This window comes from Ceratotherium simum, chromosome 36 (genome assembly GCF_057802395.1).
Source record: "Ceratotherium simum simum isolate JZ-2026a chromosome 36, ASM5780239v1, whole genome shotgun sequence".
Classification (NCBI taxonomy): Eukaryota; Metazoa; Chordata; class Mammalia; order Perissodactyla; family Rhinocerotidae; genus Ceratotherium; species Ceratotherium simum.
This window is the reverse complement of record NC_141935.1, coordinates 22,320,889-22,340,267: the sequence shown is the minus strand read 5'-3', so window position 1 is coordinate 22,340,267 and position 19,379 is coordinate 22,320,889. Positions and strand designations below refer to the sequence as shown.

The following is a 19,379-nucleotide window of genomic DNA, read 5'->3' as shown; positions in this document are numbered from 1 at the left end:
CGCACCTGGGATCCGAACCCGGGCCGCCAGTAGCGGAGCACGCGCACTTAACCACTAAGCCACAGGGCCGGCCCCTCCATTGGTTTCTAATTTGATATGGTCTAAATGTATTAAGCCTTCGACTTGCTTTTTAGCTCCTCCTACTCTAAGATCTCTGTCCCCGTCCTCTATTCAGTCTTGTTTCTGGTAGGTTTCTTTTTCCTCTTACTTATGCCTCACAATCCCCCATACCTCTTTCTAAAAATAATATGTACCCTAGAAGTGCTTAAAAATATGTATGGCTACCATTATCCCTAGAGATGCCAATCTTTTCATTTTAAGCCCAAACTAACTTAGAACTAAGCCTGATGAATAATGTAATTACACCACATTATATTCTGTTTAGGGCTGAAAGTGAAACATAACTGAAGTAAAGAGATTAGCGTTCTCATCACTCAGGTGGTTTAGAATGGTTCTAAAAATGTTTTGAACACCAAGTGGGTACAGTGAATGTATTATCTCCCCATTTGTAAGGAATATATTCCAAGGACCTTCCAAATCGCCAAGTATATGAATGCCAGGATCAAATAGAGCAGCTAGGAAGCCTTTCCCCTGCAAAGTTATGCCATTACTCAAGCCTTTCATTGCATTGCCCATATACAGAAAAACTCCCTATTTTTTACTTTTGCATAAGCACTGGATTTCCTAGACTGATAAAGCCAGCAGAGCTTGATCATAAAGCCTGTCGTTCTGACCTTGACTACTTCTTCACATATTGGTTTTGGCTGCCTCTTCAGCAAACCTCCTCTTTGGATATGTATTCACAAAAGCATTTTCCTCCATATATAGGCAGATTTCAGTTGCATTCACACTTTTCAAGCCTGAAATCTTTCTCCTTTGTGGACTTCTTCAGTTGAATGGGAAACGTAGCTAATCTCTCGGGGGTTTTTTTGCTAATTTCATTTCATGCAAGGAAAAATTCTTTTCAAAAACTATTGAAAAACAAATACTGTCTAGGAAAAATAAATTCAGTTTTTCAGTAAGTGTGTTTTAGCTTTTGCTTCACTCACACACACAAATGTTCAGATACAGTCCCAGCTTTGTATCTCTACGTTAGAAGTTGTGAAACCAGGACATACTCGTGCATCACAAGTTAATTCCCTTTTCACCACTCAAGTCTCTTCAGCTGGCGGCACACCCAGTCAGCGTTCTCACGCTGGCCACATAGATGACTGACATGTTTCAGATTGAACACTTCTAGTTTACTCTGGGATTCTGCCTTCTGTTTAAGAACCATCACCTACATTTAGTTAACTTTTTACAGTAATACATGGTTGTTTACATATGCTAGACTGTTCAAAACACTTTGTCATATACAAATGTATTTTCTCCTCATCACATGATGAGGTAAGTACGAATCCCCATTTAAGAGGAACGGTTGCAAAGAGTGGGTGACATGCCCAAAGTTACCCAGCTGCTCAGTGAGGGAGGGGTGAGCGGGATGGTCAGACTCCAGAGCCCGTATCCTGAACCATGACTCTGTACCATTCGCTTGTGTTTTTGGAGATTAGTTTATCACAAAGTAACGAGGTTGCCAGGGGTTGGTGTTTGTGGTCACTTCATGAGATTATACATAGTCTGCTACGGAGCCACGTGGTGATGCAGGGAGGGACAGCTGTCTAGACTCACTAGGAAGCTCTAGAGCAGGATCTGGATTTCAGCCTCAACTCCGCCGTTACTGGCTGTTGATCATGAGCAGGTTGCTTAACCTCGCAGTACTTCAGTCACCGTCCATAGAGGGGCCGCCTTGGGGTGGTGGTGAGGACTCAGTCATGTACATGAGCATTCAGTACCTAGTCTGTTGTACGCACTCAGTAAAGGTCTAGCTATCCTCTTCATTATTGCTGTTTTTGAATTGGGATACATTGCTTTTCTGTCACCTCACATTTCCATGGAATTTGTCATCTCTATCCTAGAATTCTTTACATTCAAAGACCTTGCTGAATTAGAGAATATTGTGGGTAGGTTTTGTGGTGACTTGAGGACTAACCACCTTTAACAGGGGAAAAAATGTATATCTTATTAAAATGGCTTTTCATAAGGTAATTTGTTAAACTATTCATGTTATATTTGTTCTGTTTTTAAGTTCTAACAATCAAGTTGTATGTTCTGTTTGTAAAGAACGGGAAATTGAAAGCCAGTTGGTTTGTTACTGTGTAGCCACACCGTAACTGTTCTCTGCATCCCCGCCTGCAGATCACAAGGTTTACATCTGGCACAAACGTAGCGAACTGCCGATTGCGGAGCTCACGGGGCACACGCGCACAGTCAACTGTGTGAGCTGGAACCCGCAGATTCCATCCATGATGGCCAGCGCCTCCGACGATGGCACTGTGAGGATATGGGGACCAGCACCTTTCATAGACCACCAGGATATTGAAGGTACCGCTGCTGTCCCGCCGCCAGTGCTTCTCCAGGGGCGCTGCTCTGCTTGTTGGGAAGTGGCCGCACTTGAGTTGTGGGGGTGTCATTTATTCTTCCCTCGTTTAGAGACTGCACACTGTCTCGCTCCACAGAAGGAGTTTAAGAGTCTAAGATACAATGGTGTTTGTCTGTTTGTTTTATTGGTGACAGTGGGAAGAATAAGGTAGAATGTGCCACCTCATTTACATCCAGTTAGCTGTTTAGTATTGTCACTTTGAAAATCTTGCTTCATCATACAAGAAGCATTTTATACTTTTATACACGTGAGAACTAGCCTAGTATACAAAATTTGAACAACTTTAGAATGATCTCAATCATGGATCTTACTCTTAAAAATAAACATCTTTTGGGCCGGCCCGGTGGCGCAAGCAGTTAAGTGCGTGCGGTGCACTGCGGTGGCCCGGGGTTCGCTGGTTCGGATCCCGGGCACGCACTGATGCACCGCTTGGCAAGCCATGCTGTGGCGGCGTCCCATATAAAGTGGAGGAAGATGGACACGGATGTTAGCCCAGGGCCTGTCTTCCTCAGCAAAAAAAGAGGAGGATTGGCCTATGTTAGCACAGGGCTGATCTCCTCACAAAGAAAAATAAATAAATAAACAAACATCTGTTGACACCACGTAGCACACTAGAGAAAGAGAAGGGGACTGAAACTGATCGTGTCTCAATGTGCCAGGCATCATGGTAGGCCCTGTATGTACACCATCGTGCGTGACGTCTTCATAGCCCTGCAAGAGAAGGGTTTTTATCCTCCTTCCTACGGCTGAGAAAACTGACACATGGCAAGACTAATTAACTTGAGTGCTGCCAGGTCTTCAAATCTAGGTCTGAAAGGTTTTTTTCCACTACTTTCAGATACTTGGAGATGAAGAAAGCCCAAAGCCAGAAGGCTAACAGTTAAGGACATAGCTTAATTGAGCAAGATATCAGTACTAGATCAAGATAATGAGAAATTTTATATAAATGACCTATCACCCTTTTTTCAAACAGAGCAGGTAAAATATTTAGTTTGCTTAGAAGGAAGTAATTTACCTAGAAACAGATAAATTTTTTGTTCACACTGTGTTCCCCCTAAATATCTTAGTAAGAAAGATGACCTATGGCTCTCAGTTAAGTTATCCTCAGTGGAGGGTTATCGAGGTAGCATGTATGGTTTGAAAAAGCATATTCTCTATACCTTTTTTTGTCTTTGTGGTACAAACTGGAAAAGGCTTGAGCAGATCTTACTGGCAGGTGAGGAGACCCTGCCGAAGATGAGAGTAAAGCGGGAGGAGCACGTGGCGCACCCAGTTTGAGAACTGCTGTTCAGTTGTTCAGAACCTTGAGGGCCCGTCTCTATGCGTAGATCCCTCCTACGTTCCTCTGTTCTCCCGTTCCTCTGGGAAGTCACCTAAAACCAAAAATCGCAATCTTCTTATGTTGTCCTGTTTAGGTTTCCAGGCCCACTCTCCAAGAGAGATGTTTTATAGATCTATAACTGTGATTCTATGTTTTATAGATCTGTAACTGTGATTATATGTGCTTTTCTAATTTTATTAGTCATTTGGAAGTTATTTCTTCAAATAAGCATATTTGATTTGAAGAAATAGGCAAATACGAGGGAGGTAGTAACAGATTTGCCCTGTAAGTGGGTTTATTAGACCTGCCTTGGCGGCATGTTTACGCCTCCGCTGCGGTGGGGTGAGAGTCACACTGCTCTTGGTGAATCGAGTCAACATGGATGCTCACTGTGGGGTGGGCCAAATCGTGGCTCAGTTGTGAGATCTGGGTCCAATTTGGCAACTTTCCATTGTTCTTTGGCAACATAGGCACAGCCCTAAAAAGATTTTCATTTTCACCTAAAACAGAAAAACAGCTTCTATACAGCTAGGAATTTGGTCATGTGCCTTTTATGCAGGTATCTTCTGGGTTCTTTTTCCCCTGCTTGAAAACCTTGTTTTTTCTAATTAAAGAAAAACATATTTGGAATAGAAATTTTGAAAGATATAGATGAAGCTAAAGAAAATGACATTTAAAAATCATAACCGGGCCGGCCCCGTGGCTTAGTGGTTAAGTGCGCGCGCTCCGCTGCCGGCGGCTCAGGTTCGGATCCCGGGCGCGCACCGATGCACTGCTTCTCCCGCCATGCTGAGGCTGCGTCCCACATACAGCAACTGGAAGGATGTGCAGCTATGACATACAACTGTCTACTGAGGCTTTGGGGGAATAAATAAATAAATAAAATTATAAAAAATAAATAAAAATCATAACCTAGGATACCATTAAAGTCATTCAAATAAAAATACTTCACTTAACAACTCCATTTCAGTAAAGAGAGTTTGCGGACCTTTTATCATAACAGTTGAGTTCCGTACTGTATGTTTTTTTTGAGGAATGTGTAAAATGGAATAGGATCAAGTACTAATACATGCTACAGTATGGATCAACCTGGAAAACAGTATGCAAAGTGAAAGAAGCCAGACACAAAGGAGCAGATATTGTGATTCCACAATGTGTATGAAATGGTCCTGAATAGGCAAATCCAGAGACAGAAGGGAGACTAGTGGTTGCTTAGGGGTGGGGGTGGGCGTTTCTGTATGACTGCTAATGGGTGAGGAAAATGTTCTAGAATTGATTGTGGTGATGGTTGTGCAATCCTGTGAATATAATAATAGTGACTGTTGAATTGTACACTGTAAATGGGTGCCTTGTACAGTATGTGCATTATATCAATAAAGCTGTTGACACATATCTCCCCCCCACCTAAAAAAGAAAAGTGTAGGGTGATACTGCAGAATTTCACTAGGAATCACTGAAAGGAGAATTAAGTACGTAGTTATAAGGCACAGTTCTGCCTTGGACTGCCAGATCTTGCCTTATTTCTATTGTAAACTGTCAAAGATTTTTCTGTTCTGTGTAACTATTTCAAGGTTCATTTTAAAAGTGAGATTCCAATATGATTATTCACCTAGGTTCTCCAATATTTAAAATAATCATGAGTTAATACTGTAATGTATAGCCTAAGATGTGATGCAGACACCTTGTTTTAATGATTATAATGAAAGTATCAAGAATTTGCCTTGATATGATTGTGTTTTAATGTTAGTAGATTTTGTAATGTCATGATGCTGATTTAAAACTTTCTAACTGGTAACTTTTTTCTCCCCCTCCCCTCTTCTTCCTCTTCGCCCCAATACACATTTCATCTTGTCTTCATTCAGAGGAATGCAGTAGCATGGATAGTTGATGGCGAATTTGGAGCAGACGACTTCTGTTTAACTTAAAATTAGTCGTATTTTAATGGCTTGGGATTTGGTGCAAACAAACATGATTGATAGCTGGACAGACATGCTCGTCATGAAAAAAGAACCATTTCTGAAGCCCGATTGGGGCCAAACATTCACACCTTGCTTCATAGTAACCAGTTGAGATGAAGCACGTCGTTAGAACGTTGGTGGACACCGTGTTGAATTACCCCCCATCGGTCGTGAAGAACTGTGCTACATTCAGGCTTACCCATTGAACTCAGTATATATATTTTTTTCCCTCCTGCCTTTTGTCTGGCGGGATACCATTCTTGTTGCTCTTCTGTGTAATGAAGTTTAAATGCTTGTTTGGAAAACTTTATTTAACAGTTTAGAAGGCTTGATAGAAAGAGTGCATTAGTCTGAAGAGTATACATTGGATAGGAAAGAATTCCTTCTTTTGTTTCTCCAAATCTTTCCGCCTTATTTAGCTTGAGATCTTTGCAGCTTGGTTCATGGATTCTAGCCTTGCCCGTTGCGCAGTATATACTGATCCAGATGATAAACCAGTGAACTATGTCAAAAGCACTCTCAATATTACATTTGACAAAAAGTTTTGTACTTTTCACATAGCTTGTTGCCCCGTAAAAGGGTTAACAGCACAATTTTTTAAAAATAAATTAAGAAGTATTTATAGGATTAAAGTGACTTCATTTGTATACATTTGGAATCTAAACCAGCCTAAAAACAGTTTCTCTGTGACTTAGATACACAGTATAACTGATGCTCTTCTGGAATTCCCCGAGAGATGTGGTCAGACACAGTGCTTGGAAGGACATTACACAGGAAATTCAGAGGCAACCTTGGAAGGTTTTCCCCCTTTTGTTTTATTCCTGAAGGAACATCAGTACCTGATCTTGAAGAGATTCAAGATTCAGAAAGAGAATTTTAAATGTATACCAACATGAGAGATCAGTAGTCGATGTAGGTTTTCGACAAAACTTGTTCCAAGTTGTTCTCCACTTGGGAAATCATTTTGGTATGAAATCTAGCAAGAGAGTAGGAATCAGCAGATATAACCACTTTGAAAGTTTATAGTATAACTGAGCTTGTTAGAAGAATTCAGCAGGTTACAAACAAACTGGGTTTAAAACCTCATAGTCCTTTCTCTTAATTGCCCTTAATATTTTGACATATAGGGATACATAAATTTAAAGAAGATTCCTCCTCAGTTTTTCAGATATTGCCATACTGAACCTCATTCTAAACTGGTGCTGTGGATAGTCTTTCCCTCTCCCCTCCCCTTTTAGTTTAAGGAAAAGTTTCCTTCATGGAAAAGCACTTTTAATTTTGAGAATTTCACATTTAAAGTAAGCCAAAAGCCTGGTGTTCACATTGTGCTTTTAAAGCCCATAACAGCTGACTACAGCATCCTTAGTCTTTAAAATTTCCTCCCTTTTCTAGTAGAGGATAAATATGGTGACCACAGCTGTTATGTTGGGAAGAGTGGGAGTACCCCCAAAATAAGATTCTGGTGAAGAAAAAGTCTTGTACTAAGTTCCCCTTTAGGCCCAGCCAAGTCTAAAATACATTATTAGCATGAGTAGACTCCTTCAGGATCCACAAAGAAGAGAAGGGCTTGGATGTCAGCAATTCTTCCATTGGGGGGTGAGGGGTAGGGGGATGGCAGCAGGGAGAAATGGGAAAGGCAGGGAAGGGGAGAAGAAAGCAAAACACAATTGGCCTTAAAACATGGATTCTCTCAAAAGCTCATAGTAAGAAAATAACAGATCGTGGTCAGCAGATTATTTTATCAAATTGGTATGTAAAAGATTTCTTTAAGCTCCATTTTGCAGAGACCACCACTTAGAAAATCAAGAATTCTTGTTTTGATACTTCTAAGTTAAAATAACTATATGTTACAGTTTATCTGGTACTTCATTTTTCTTAACTAAAATTACTTTTTACTTTAAGCTTGAATAAAAATCTTCATTGGTAACTGTATACAATTAAGTGGCAACTTCTCTTTATCTCAGTACAGTTAAATCCATTCATATTTTAAGTGATTCATGTATACCCTGAAGCCGTTAATACACCCCAGTCTCTACAGTAACATCACTAACAAAATGTGGGCATAGAAACTCCACAGCTGTTTACAAATTTGGTGTGCTATGGCACATTTGTAACATTCACTGAGATTTGTGCCCATTCAGGGGCAATTAAGCACTCAGATTCTACTATACTTTACCCAGCCACCCCTAGATCTGAGTTTTCAGAGTGCTTCTGAAGTACGTTTAAAAACACTTGAACACAGTGGAGTAAAAGTGAGGCACATTTTACAAGAACATAACTCCATTAAAACGGAGTAACAACTATGCAAAGGTTTCTGTAGCAGCTAGGTGAGTCTGTTTTCCAGGTCTGTCCTAACTGGTAGCTTCCTGTCTATACTGGCACTTTGCTGTGCCAATTTGCTGTAAACATCTATTTCATGCATTTGCCACACAGTGACTGTGCTAGAAAAGTGAAATAAATGGTGAAGAAACCTAGGATTTTATGGTACCAAGAACCTGATGGCAAGATGGTCTAACCCACAGCTGTTAACTAAAAACTTCTGACACTGCTATAGTCTCTATATAGGCTTAAGAGTGAGAATATATGAGTGAGAATACTATCAAGCCAGCCGCAAGATACTAACAAATGTATAAATTGAAAAGTACCAATACTTTTTGCACATAGATCAAAATAGAGTGGAGAATTTTGGCTCCAAAAATCAGGTTAGTAGGCTCATTTCCATGTGCTTAAAAATGTTTTTGTTGTTGTTATTCATTGATTAAGGGCTAGAGCAAGTATGAAATTAAATGTCTTTTTCCTCCAAATAATTGGTTATTAATAGTACAATGTTGGATTTGGGGATTACTAAAATTGGAGTGTGGGTGGTAATAAAGAATTAGAGTGGGGAATTAGTTGGGAGGGATGACAAAGCTTCAGTTTTGGGTTTTTGTATTTTATTAGTGTTCATGCCAGCTACATTTCTGTTAACTCTTATTTGCCAAGTAAATGTGTTATATTAAACCAGGTAAGTAGTTTAAACAGAAGAAATTTTATTTGCAAATATCCCTACAAATTAGCCCATTTTAGTGGGTGGGAGAACAAAAAGGGATTACCTAACTTTAAATATAAACTAAGTTATTAAAATAACCTGCTAGTTGGAAAAAAATCCAATTTTTGTCAATATTTTCTTAATCTGAAATCACACTAGTAGTAATATGGTGATTTTTATTATTAGGAGTGTTCTCCCTCTAGAGTGGCATTCCATGTCATTAATAGAAAACCCTTCTTTCCCACCCCTCCCCATCTTGAAATTTTCTTTTTTAGGATGTTGGTTCCTGCACACAAGAACTGCCCCTATCACCTCTGCTCACAGTGGTAAATATATTCTACATCTCTTGAAAGGGAAATATCCATGTCAGTTTCTTTCACAGCAGAAGAATGGCTGCTTTTGAATGGGGAGGAAAGAAGACATTTTTCTTAATATCCTTTTTGTCCCATCTCTAAAATGTATAAATATCTCAACTTAGTTTTACTTTAATTTCTCATTTAGACTTTAGCAAACTCTCTTTTGGGGTTGCTCTCCAACATATTATTTCCATTTCAAAAACCATATCTGATTTAATATAAACTGCTAACTTTAAAAGAAGAGGTGAATTTGCATTTACACTTAGACACTTTCTAAAAACAGGGTGAACTTAATTGAAATTTTTTGGTGTTATTAAGGTATTGTTATGGTAGCTGCCCTATAGTTGCAAAAACAAAAACTATAAAACCCCATCCCCTGTCTACCTAATCCAGGAAGCCTGGATTTAATGAAACTAGTATGTGCGCTTGCGTGTGTTCTGTGTGTGGAAGAGAGAGAGTACTTAATTCATAAAAAGTCCTGGAAACAGCTGTTCTGGGTTCTTGTCAATTTTACTAAAAGTCTCGTGCACGTATGAAGTGCCCTCTCTGAATTTAAGGTTTGGTTAATACTGGTATATTTTTATAAGACTGAAATTGTGTCCCCATCTTTAACTTAAACGTTTTCATCTATCAGGGTCAATGTGCTAAAACCGAATCGTAACATTTTTAGGCACAGACGGAAAAAATGTTATTGGCTCCTTGAAAATGTGTGTGTGTGGCGAGGGGAATAGATCCACAAAAGCATGTATGTACTTACAAACCAAGCTGTAGAGATCAAGAAAAGAACTTAAGTGTTGATCTCAAGATTTCTAAATTGTCAAGATTTACATGGCATTGTGGTGAACTAGTTAACATTTAGAGCTTTTGGTATGTAATAACTATTTGCTATGGACTGATTAAATGTTTCAAAGGATTGTGTTCTTAAATTTTGGGGGGTTTTGTTTTAGTTTTTTTTAACTGCCTCTCAGATTATATTTAGTAGTTTAAATTTCTTTGCTTTATTATTTCATTAAAGCATAAAAAACTTCAGGTCTCTGATATTTATTTTCACTGTTCTACTAATTATTTACAAAACACCCTTTGTTAACTTTTATTTTATAAATGTGTAGTATATTAAACGTCTTTAAAATTTTGTTCAATTGAAACTACATTAACTTTGATTTGCTTTACTGGGATTTTTTTTTTTTTAATACAACACCTTTTCCATGTCAGTGCGTAGCACTTAACCAATCGTTTGTATTCCCTTTCAATCCAATAAACAGAATGAATAACTAAGTCATTGTTGCTGTGTTAAATCTCCTAATATCCATTAATCTGAGTGTTTAAATGGTACTTTTTTCATCTAAAACAACTGATTTGCTGAATTTGACTTCCATATATTTATCTGGAGTTTTTAAGTGGTGTCTAAGGAAGCACTGCTTCATCTGTTGGGATATCTTTTTAAAGAGCTATTGCATGTAATCATGGATTAATTTAGAAAACTTCAAGGAACATTTGCATTTTCAGGAATCACGTGCCCCAGTTCAAAAATATTACTGTATGTGAAATTATGCATTTAGACATTGGATACTTGATTAATTATATAGTTCTTTAAAGATCTCCTTGGAGAAAGCATTAATGTGTACAAACCTACACAGTACAAAACTACATCTGTAGTTATAAAAAATAGAACCAGTTGCCTCATCTGGATGACTTATTACAGAAGTGGGCTTTAAGATTTTTACTACTAAGAGTGGAGTTCTACGCAGTAAAAGGAAGTTCAAATGTGAAACATGATTATTTGGCAGGCAGTGAGTGGAGAGTCAGCCTAGAACAGCAGACCCACCGCTGAGGCAGAGAGGTGATTCTCCCACGCTGTTGCTCACTGCTTTGGAAGTCGTGGTTCGCAGCTTCCTCTCATCAACAGGCAAGGGAAAAGAGAAGTTTTTGTATTTGTTTTCTTTAAGTACAGCTATATTTTGTAGATTTAGCTGTCAGATTGTTCATCTACATTTAAAGTTTCATGCCAGATCCCAGCACCAGGTAGAAAAAATTTCCCAACCTTAACAAATCTAAGAGTAGAGGCTATTTTAAGACAATTCAGGGCCAGCTGGGTGGCGCAAGTGGTTAAGTGTGCGCGCTCCGCTGCGGCAGCCCGGGGTTCGCCGATTCGGATCCCGGGTGCACACCAACGCACCGCTTGGCAAGCCATGCTGTGGCGGCATCCCATATAAAGTGGAGGAAGATGGGCACGGATGTTAGCCCAGGGCCAGTCTTCCTCAGCAAAAAAAGAGGAGGATTGGCAGATGTTAGCACAGGGCTGATCACAAAAAAAATTTAAAAACTCAGTTCTCTTCCACTTGTGCAAAAGAAAAGTTGATGGTCCTTAGTTACGTCATTTAATGACTTCTACTTGAATTTTTTCTAGAAAACCTTGAAACTGTTAAGGAAGAGTCAACAAACAAAATGGTCCCATCATCGTGTCACTACTTCCAAGAATCTTAAGTGCCTGCGGTTGATTTTGTGGCAGCGGGCTCTTCTCCCTCAAACTTGATGAGCATACTCAACATGAGCTTGCTGTATATGAAACAGTATTCTAATCCTGTAGTTAAAATACTAACTCAGCATGTAACTACAGCTAATGCAGTAAACAGGGAAGGGGAAATAAATTTTCAATCCAGTTTTAATTTCCTTTTCTGACGTGAGAATTAGTGGCTTCCTTGGTCACTGTATTAAATGGATGCCGCTGGAATCCCTCGTCTCAATGTAAGACTTTATAGCCTCAGGAAAAACATCTTACGACATAATTAGCCACGGTGATAGACCACATCTAGAATTCAAATTAATGACTATACTGAATGTCCCTAATCTACAGAAGTCCTCCTGTGTGGCTTCATTTTCCTCCTGTTTTATAGGTAAGAAATGGAGCTAATTGGGAGTCATACACCAAATAGTTTCCAAATATTGAATAACTTTCCCTCATCCTGCATACTGAAAAATATCAGTTTGTGGGCCTGAGAATTCAGAAAAGGGATCTTGATTTTATTATCAATGAAAACAACTTTCTAAAAGTGCTTTCAAGAGATAGATGCACTTCTTTCTGATAGAAAACATCTTGGATCTTAAAGCTACAGTTCAAAAAGGAAAATAAACTTTAAATGAACATGCCTGATCCTTTTCCAGGAAGATATGTTTAAATCGGCTCTTTTTCCCTACTAGTGGTTTTGCATGAAAAGACCTTTTCAGTAAGTTTCTATTTCCTTGTCCACAAAGAACTGCAACTAATTTGGTTTTAATACAGTTTTTCTTTCTATACTTGCTCCTAGTGTAGAGCAACGTATATATAATTGGAGTGCTTATTAAGCACCAGGCATTTTATGTACATTAAACTTCTATCTCTGTGAGCAAGGATTATTGCTCACTTTTTTGTGTGATATACTCAAGCGTAAAGCAATTGTAACACAGTTAATAGTTGGTGGCGCTGGGATTCAAACCCGTTTGATTCCAAAGCCTGTGCTTTTAACTCCTAAATCCAAGTGCATGAGACTCAACTGGAGGCTTTTTCACTTTCAGATTTCTAAGCCACCTTCCAGATCTTGAGTAAATTTGTTAACACCCCAGGTAATTTTATGTTGTCAGCTGGCACTGATGCACTTATTGGTGGTTTTTGAGAACCACAGGACTAGGCTATGTTACTTCTTGCAGGAGCAAGAAGGGTACTGAGAGGGACTAACCACAACACTACACACCTCTTTGGTCACTGAGTAACATTACTATGGAAGAGGTGTTCATCTGGGCTAATATATTGGGTGCTCACTGTAGGCCAGTCACTATGGGTGAGCCGCTTTATATGCATTCTCATTTATTTCTCAAGGTAGCTCAATGGGGCAGATCTAATTCCCATTTTACAAATGAGGGAAATAGGCTTAAATAAATTAACTGGGATGAAGGAGCTGGCACTCAGCCAGGTGCCTCTGAGCTAATGTTCTTAACCACTGTACTATACAAACCTCTCCCTTGGTCTGTAGATGGCCACTTACCTTAGAATAAAAAGTGACTTAAAACTTGTCCAAGATAGGTGAGAAGTTTTAAGGTGCAACTTTACTGATTCTAGTTAACTGCATAGTTCAAAGAAGAAAATGACACTTTTGAAATAACATCAGGAGACTTTTCTCCATACAATCAAAGCAATCAATAAAACAGACTTGATGTTTTATAGAGGAAAACCTCCACAATAAATCTGAATATCTTTAAATTGTCTTATGAATTTGTAGAGTAGTGGTTAAAAGCAGGGGTTTTGGAGTCATGAGACCCGAATATAAATCCTATCACTTGATGTGTCACTTCAGAAAAGTGACTTAACCTGTCCTGTCAAAGCCTACTTCCCTCATCTGTAACAGCAGCCAACAGTGTCTCACAAATAGCACTGTAATGGGTGAGGACAGAGTAAAACCACAAACAATTTTTCAAGAGTGATTCAAAAGTTACAATCATAGAGGATACAGTCAGCAAAATCCAGACTTTTGGAGGTTCTACACAACAAATGACTTGATTACTATGTCAGATGACCCAGTTTCTTCAACAAATCGCAAGGAGAGGGAGAGGAACCTAGTGGATTAAGAGACATTAATCAAGTGAAATGTACAGATCTTGTTTGGATCCCAGTGTGAACAAACCAACTGTGAAACTTTTGAGCCAATGGGGGAAACCTGGGCACCAACTGGATCTTTAGTTACTAAGGAATTAGTAGTTTCTGTATGACATTGGTACTACAGTTATGGGTTTGTGTTCTAAGAACTCTTATCTTACAGAGACACGTACAAAAATACTACACATGGGGCCGGCCTGGTGGTGCAAGTGGTTAAGTGCACGTGCTCCGCTGCGGCGGCCCGGGGTTCGCCGGTTCGGGTCCCAGGGGCGCACCGAAGCACTGTTTGGCGAGCCATGCTGTGGCGGTGTCCCATATGAAGTGGAGGAAGATGGGCACGGATGTTAGCCCAGGGCCAGTCTTCCTCAGCAAAAAAAAAAGGAGGATTGGCAGATGTTAGCACTGGGCTGATCTCCTCACACACACACACAAAAAAATACTACAGATGTAATGATGTCTGGTATTTGCTTCAAAGTGGGGTGGGGGAGGGAAGGTAGTAGGTTGTGGATAAAACAAGAATGCCCATGAGTTTGATTATTATAGCTGGTAAAAATAGAACATTACCAAGTAACATGGATTAGTCCTATTAATCTCTTGCAAAAAGTTAGTGTCTTTACATAGAGCTACATCAGAGGACTAGCCTTGCCCTGCAGGTCTCTTTCTCATAGAGTAGATACAGTGGCAGCCAAACTTGTTGCTTTTTGTTTTGTTTTGGTTTTGTTTTTTGAGGAAGATTGGCCCTGAGCTAACAGCTGTTGCCAATCTTCATTTTTCTTTTTTTCTCCCCAAAGCCCCAGTACATGGTTGTATATCCTAGTTGTAGGTCCTTCTAGTTCTTCTATGTGGGACACCACCTCAGCATGGCTTGATGAGCCATGAGTAGGTCTGCGCCCAGGATCTCAACCGCAAACCCTGGGCCACCAAAGCGGAACATGCGAACTTAACCACTACGCCACCAGGCTGGCCCCAAACTTGTTGCTTTTAATTGAGCCATCAGGTTCAACTTACACCCAGTTTGCATCCAATCTGTGAAGTACTCTGCTGATCAAATCAAGTGATAAGACCAGGCTCTAGAAGGAAATTCATTCCTCATCTAACTTGAGTCCATGTTATATCCTCTCCTTCAGAGATTATCAATTTGAGTGAACTGTGAAAACAGACGAAGGATTCAAGCTCCTTCCTTGTTAAGTGCCAGAGTATATGGTACCTAGAATAGCAGACATAAAATGAGATCAAGTGTCCTGGATCAACAACAAAGTGGGGATTCTGATAAAGCACAGGGCCCTTAGAAGGGACCCAGGAATAAGAAAGATGGCTGGAGGGTGATGGTATAGTAGTGTGTGACTCAGAATCGTACTGTGCCCTCTCAATATCTGACACACGAGGTGCTCCATCGGAGAACAGGAATTTCAGTATTTGTTAAACCGACTCACATTTTGACTAGGTTCTAATGTTTAACGGGAACTGATACAAATGAAACCAAGATTGCTCCATAACGGATGTAGCAAACCCAATACACAGCAGAGGAAGCCACAGTCAAACCTCTGAGCTCTCGGCTAGCTGATTCTGACCATCCACTCACTCACTCTCCCCTCCCCAGCTTCAGAGGGAAGAAACTGAAAACAAAAACAGCTTTTATCAAGGAATTTATTCTAAAGAGCAAGTTGAGCTCAGTACCAACTTCACTCCGACAACACTCCCTCTGACATCTATGGTCCTGACAGCGATTAGTACTGTGATTCCGCAGTTCACAATGCTGGCCCTAAGGCTTTGACCCTCTGTCCTTAGATTATATTCATGTAACTAAGCAAAACAATTTGGCTACTAGCTTTTAGAATTTTCACGATAAGTATGGCTTAAAACCAAAGGGGATGGGCCAGCCCCGTGACTTAGTGGTTAAGTGCACACGCGCTCCGCTACTGGTGGCCCCGGGTTCGGATCCCGGGCGCGCACTGACGCACCGCTTCTCCGGCCGTGCTGAGGCCGCGTCCCACATACAGCAACTAGAAGGATGTGCAGCTATGACATACAACTAGCTACTAGGGCTGTGGGGGAAAAATAAATAAATAAAATTATTAAAAAAAAAAAAAACAAACCAAAGGGCTTCACTGACAAACCCTCAGAAAGCCAGAATAGCCCATTCTTTGACTAGCCTTGTTAACTTAAGTTTCACTACACTTAAGTTTCAACCTGGGACCGGCCCGATGGTGTAGAGGTTAAGTTCGCATGCTCTGCTTCAGCGCCCCAGGGTTCGCAGGTTCAGATCCTGGGCATGGACCTATGCACCACTCATCAAAGCCATGCTGTGGCGGCGTCCCACACATAAAGTAGAGGAGGATGGGCACGGATGTTAGCTCAGAGCTAACCTTCCTCAGCACAAAGAGGATTGGCAATGGATGTTAGCTCAGAGCCAGTCTTCCTCACACACACAAAAATTTCAATCTTGGGCCAGCCCCGTGGCTTAGCGGTTAAGTGCACGTGCTCCGCTGCTGGCGGCCCTGGTTCGGATCCCAGGCGCGCACCGACGCACCGCTTCTCTGGCCATGCTGAGGCCGAGTCCCACATACAGCAACTAGAAGGATGTGCAGCTATGACATACAACTAGCTACTGGGGCTGTGGGGGAAAAAAATAAATAATTAAAATTAAAAAAAAAAAAGTAATTTAAAAATTTCAATCTTTGTTACACTGCATAGCAAAATAGTATATTTGGTTTAAAGTACATAAACTCACGTGGCAGAAATCTAATAATAAGCACAGAATTTCAAACTTACCTTCTCTATATTGCTGCCTGTTTCTATATATTAGAACGAGTTTATTTACATTTTGGGGACAGTTAATTACACCTAATGCATAATAGTTTCACCACAACTTTTAACAAAATATTACTTGTGAGTAAAGCTGATTTCACAAGTCTCAAGTGCACCAAATATAGCAATTTCTCTTCCTAGCCTAACATGTCTTAGAACATCTCATAATGTGACTGCCCGGAAAACAAAGATGGCAGACCTTGATTATGTTGCTCCATTGCTTCTCACCTCTCTGACGTCAAGGACATCAGTTAGACTTCGTGCTGCAAGAGCAAGAGAACAACACAATCGATTTACTTGTTCATTCAATAATCATTTATTGTTTCTGTGTGCAAGGCACTGTGTTGGGTGCCAGGAGCAGTCGGAGGAAGAAACAAATATGAATACGCGTGCGCTCTGCCCTCCAGGAGCGTACAGTCTAGTCGCAGAGATCACTTGCACACAAATAACTGTGAGATCAGACAGAAAGCGGCAAGTGCCACAGAAGACAGAGTTCCATGGGCAGCTTTCTTAGCTCTCAACTTCAAAGTAAGACCAGGTGAGAGCAAGCACATTTGGACTCATTCCATTGTCACCTGGGTGGCATGAAAAGGTGGCTGAGGGGACCTGCCAGGCTTTGACGAACTGAGCTGCATCTTAGATCCTGCTTCCTCAGCTCTCTCATCTGCGATTCCAGTGATTAGCAAGGGCCCTGGTACCACGGAAAGGATGGAAGGAAAAGGACCAGGGAAAATAACACAACATACAGATAAAAATATTTTGCACAAGGAGCAGCCCATGGTGGTCTGCCCTGGCTGGGCCATGGGTGCTGCCTTCTAGAGGGACAGGGAAGAGGAGGGCAAGGGAGAAAACTCTGGACCAACCATCAGGATTCCAGATGCAATCTCTAGGCCTCAGTTCTCTATCTTTAGGATGAAGAAGTTAGACCAAATGACCTCTAAGGTTGTTCTCTGCAACTCTCCACTCAATGAAAAGCATAGAAGATCAACGTTTAGCATCTTAAGCACAGCTTTTAAAGTCAGTGCTTTTCCCCCTTTACATCATTTGTAGAAGAGCCCCTAAAACATAAAAACAAAAACCCAGTTACCCCCTTTCCTGGCTTTGATACAGACAAGCAATATAAGAAAGGTGGTTTTGTTTGTTTTTAACCAGTTAATGTTTCAGAAGTAAAGAGCTCCTGTTGTCATAAACAAGGCACCGTTCTGATTTGCTCAGCCTCAGCAACTTATGCCTGACAATATGTAGACACAGCCTACAACTACATGGGTTTCTATTTTGGTTATTAAGAATAACTGAATGAGAAGATAAAACATTTTGGTCAACCGTCTTCCACCATCTTTGAGCTTCTTACAGTAGCTTGTCTGCCTCTCAGTCCTAAGGACTTAAGTTCTCCAACAACTTCATTGCTTTAAAAGCTTGAGCAGAACATTAAGAGACACTGGAAGTTACAGAGAATGGCAGAGTGAAGGTAATGTTTTTTTTTAAACAGATGAAGGTGAGCGAGAGAGAGAGACAAGCGAGGTTAAGATCCATGTTACAGCTTCTTGGCTCTTGGCCTGGCAGAAATACAAGATAACCACAAGGAGCAACTTCTGACACTCAAAGAGGCCAAGAGAAAGAAGTTGACTTTGCCTACCATTTCACTGTTCCTTTCACGGGTAGTCCTCGAAACGTGGGTCTGTCTGTATAGGGAGTTGCTTAGCAGCCCCCTGGCTTCTGCCAAGGCTGAAAGGACAGGCAACACTTGATCTTTTGGTGACCGCACACCTTGTTTAGCCACCCAACTCTGCCTCAACAGAGTGATTAATCTCTTTGGACTCTGCACAAAACACAGTCATGTTTCGCCTAAATGCCAACACTTCAGATAGTAACATTAAAGCACAAACTAGGACTGAGACTAAACTGCCAGGTTCACTTTACCTGGCAAACAGAACTGAAGAGGTTAACTGCTCTCATCAACGGCAAGAGTTTACAAATACACCTCCAAGGAACGGAGTTTGGGTGGATATTGCTATGTCTATGAAACGGCTTGTATTGGGTCTCCCAATTCACAAAATGGTCTGTGCAGCAGGACAGAAGTGTCACAGTTAATCTGGCACAAGCAGAGCACTGACAGGCTCCATTTCACTGACACTGAATGACTGGCTCTTCCTGCGTCTAACGTGATGAGCGTCTTCTACAAATCACCTCTCCAAACCCATTAGAAAATACGTCAGAAGATCAAATACAATTGGATCAGTTAGAACACAAAAGCAAGACCTGGAAAGAGCCAGTGGGACTGTATGGGTTGCAGGGTGATTGTAGAGGCAGTGGCTCTTAAATGAAAGCTTCTTGATAAAGTTTTGCTTTTTTGATTTATTTTCCTTTCTATAAGCAGGAATTACGTTGTACCTGGGCAAATGGCTTATAAGGTTTCAGAAACGGCAAAGAAATATATGTTTTTTGAAATGTCTTTTTCTGTTAACATTCTTGTGAAAAGTCTTAGCTGACAGTCCATAAATCTTTAAACCATATTAAATATATGAAGCTGCCACAATCTAGGCAAAAGGGTAATTTACTTTCCTTCTTCCTTTGCCCAGATTAGCAGTATTGCTCTGTACTCTGACTTTTCAGGGGACTTGAAGAGCAGCTTTGCCATCTATTACGTTTTCCCTTTAAAGTGGGCATTTATCCCTTTATTTCTTAGGCATGCAAGGCTGGAACGGCAGTCCTGTTCTACATACAAATAACAGACGATGAAAAACACCTTCACATGTTGGGGTTCAGGCTAAAGTTGAGAACCAGAAATCTACAAAAACTCAA

The 19,379-nt window shown here is 40.5% G+C and overlaps 1 protein-coding gene across 2 annotated transcripts in view; it reads left to right on the top strand.

Moving 5' to 3' along the window:
- WDR26 (WD repeat domain 26) overlaps window positions 1–10,417 on the top strand; it is a 42,896-nt gene extending 32,479 nt beyond the window's left edge. For both annotated transcript variants that reach the window (XM_004439547.3, XM_004439548.2), the window contains exons 13-14: window positions 2,236–2,421; window positions 5,663–10,417. In XM_004439547.3, coding sequence (XP_004439604.1) covers window positions 2,236–2,421; window positions 5,663–5,688 — 212 coding nt within the window. In that variant the 3' untranslated portion in view covers window positions 5,689–10,417. The remainder of the gene's footprint in view (window positions 1–2,235; window positions 2,422–5,662) is intronic.
- Window positions 10,418–19,379: the final 8,962 nt, after the last annotated feature.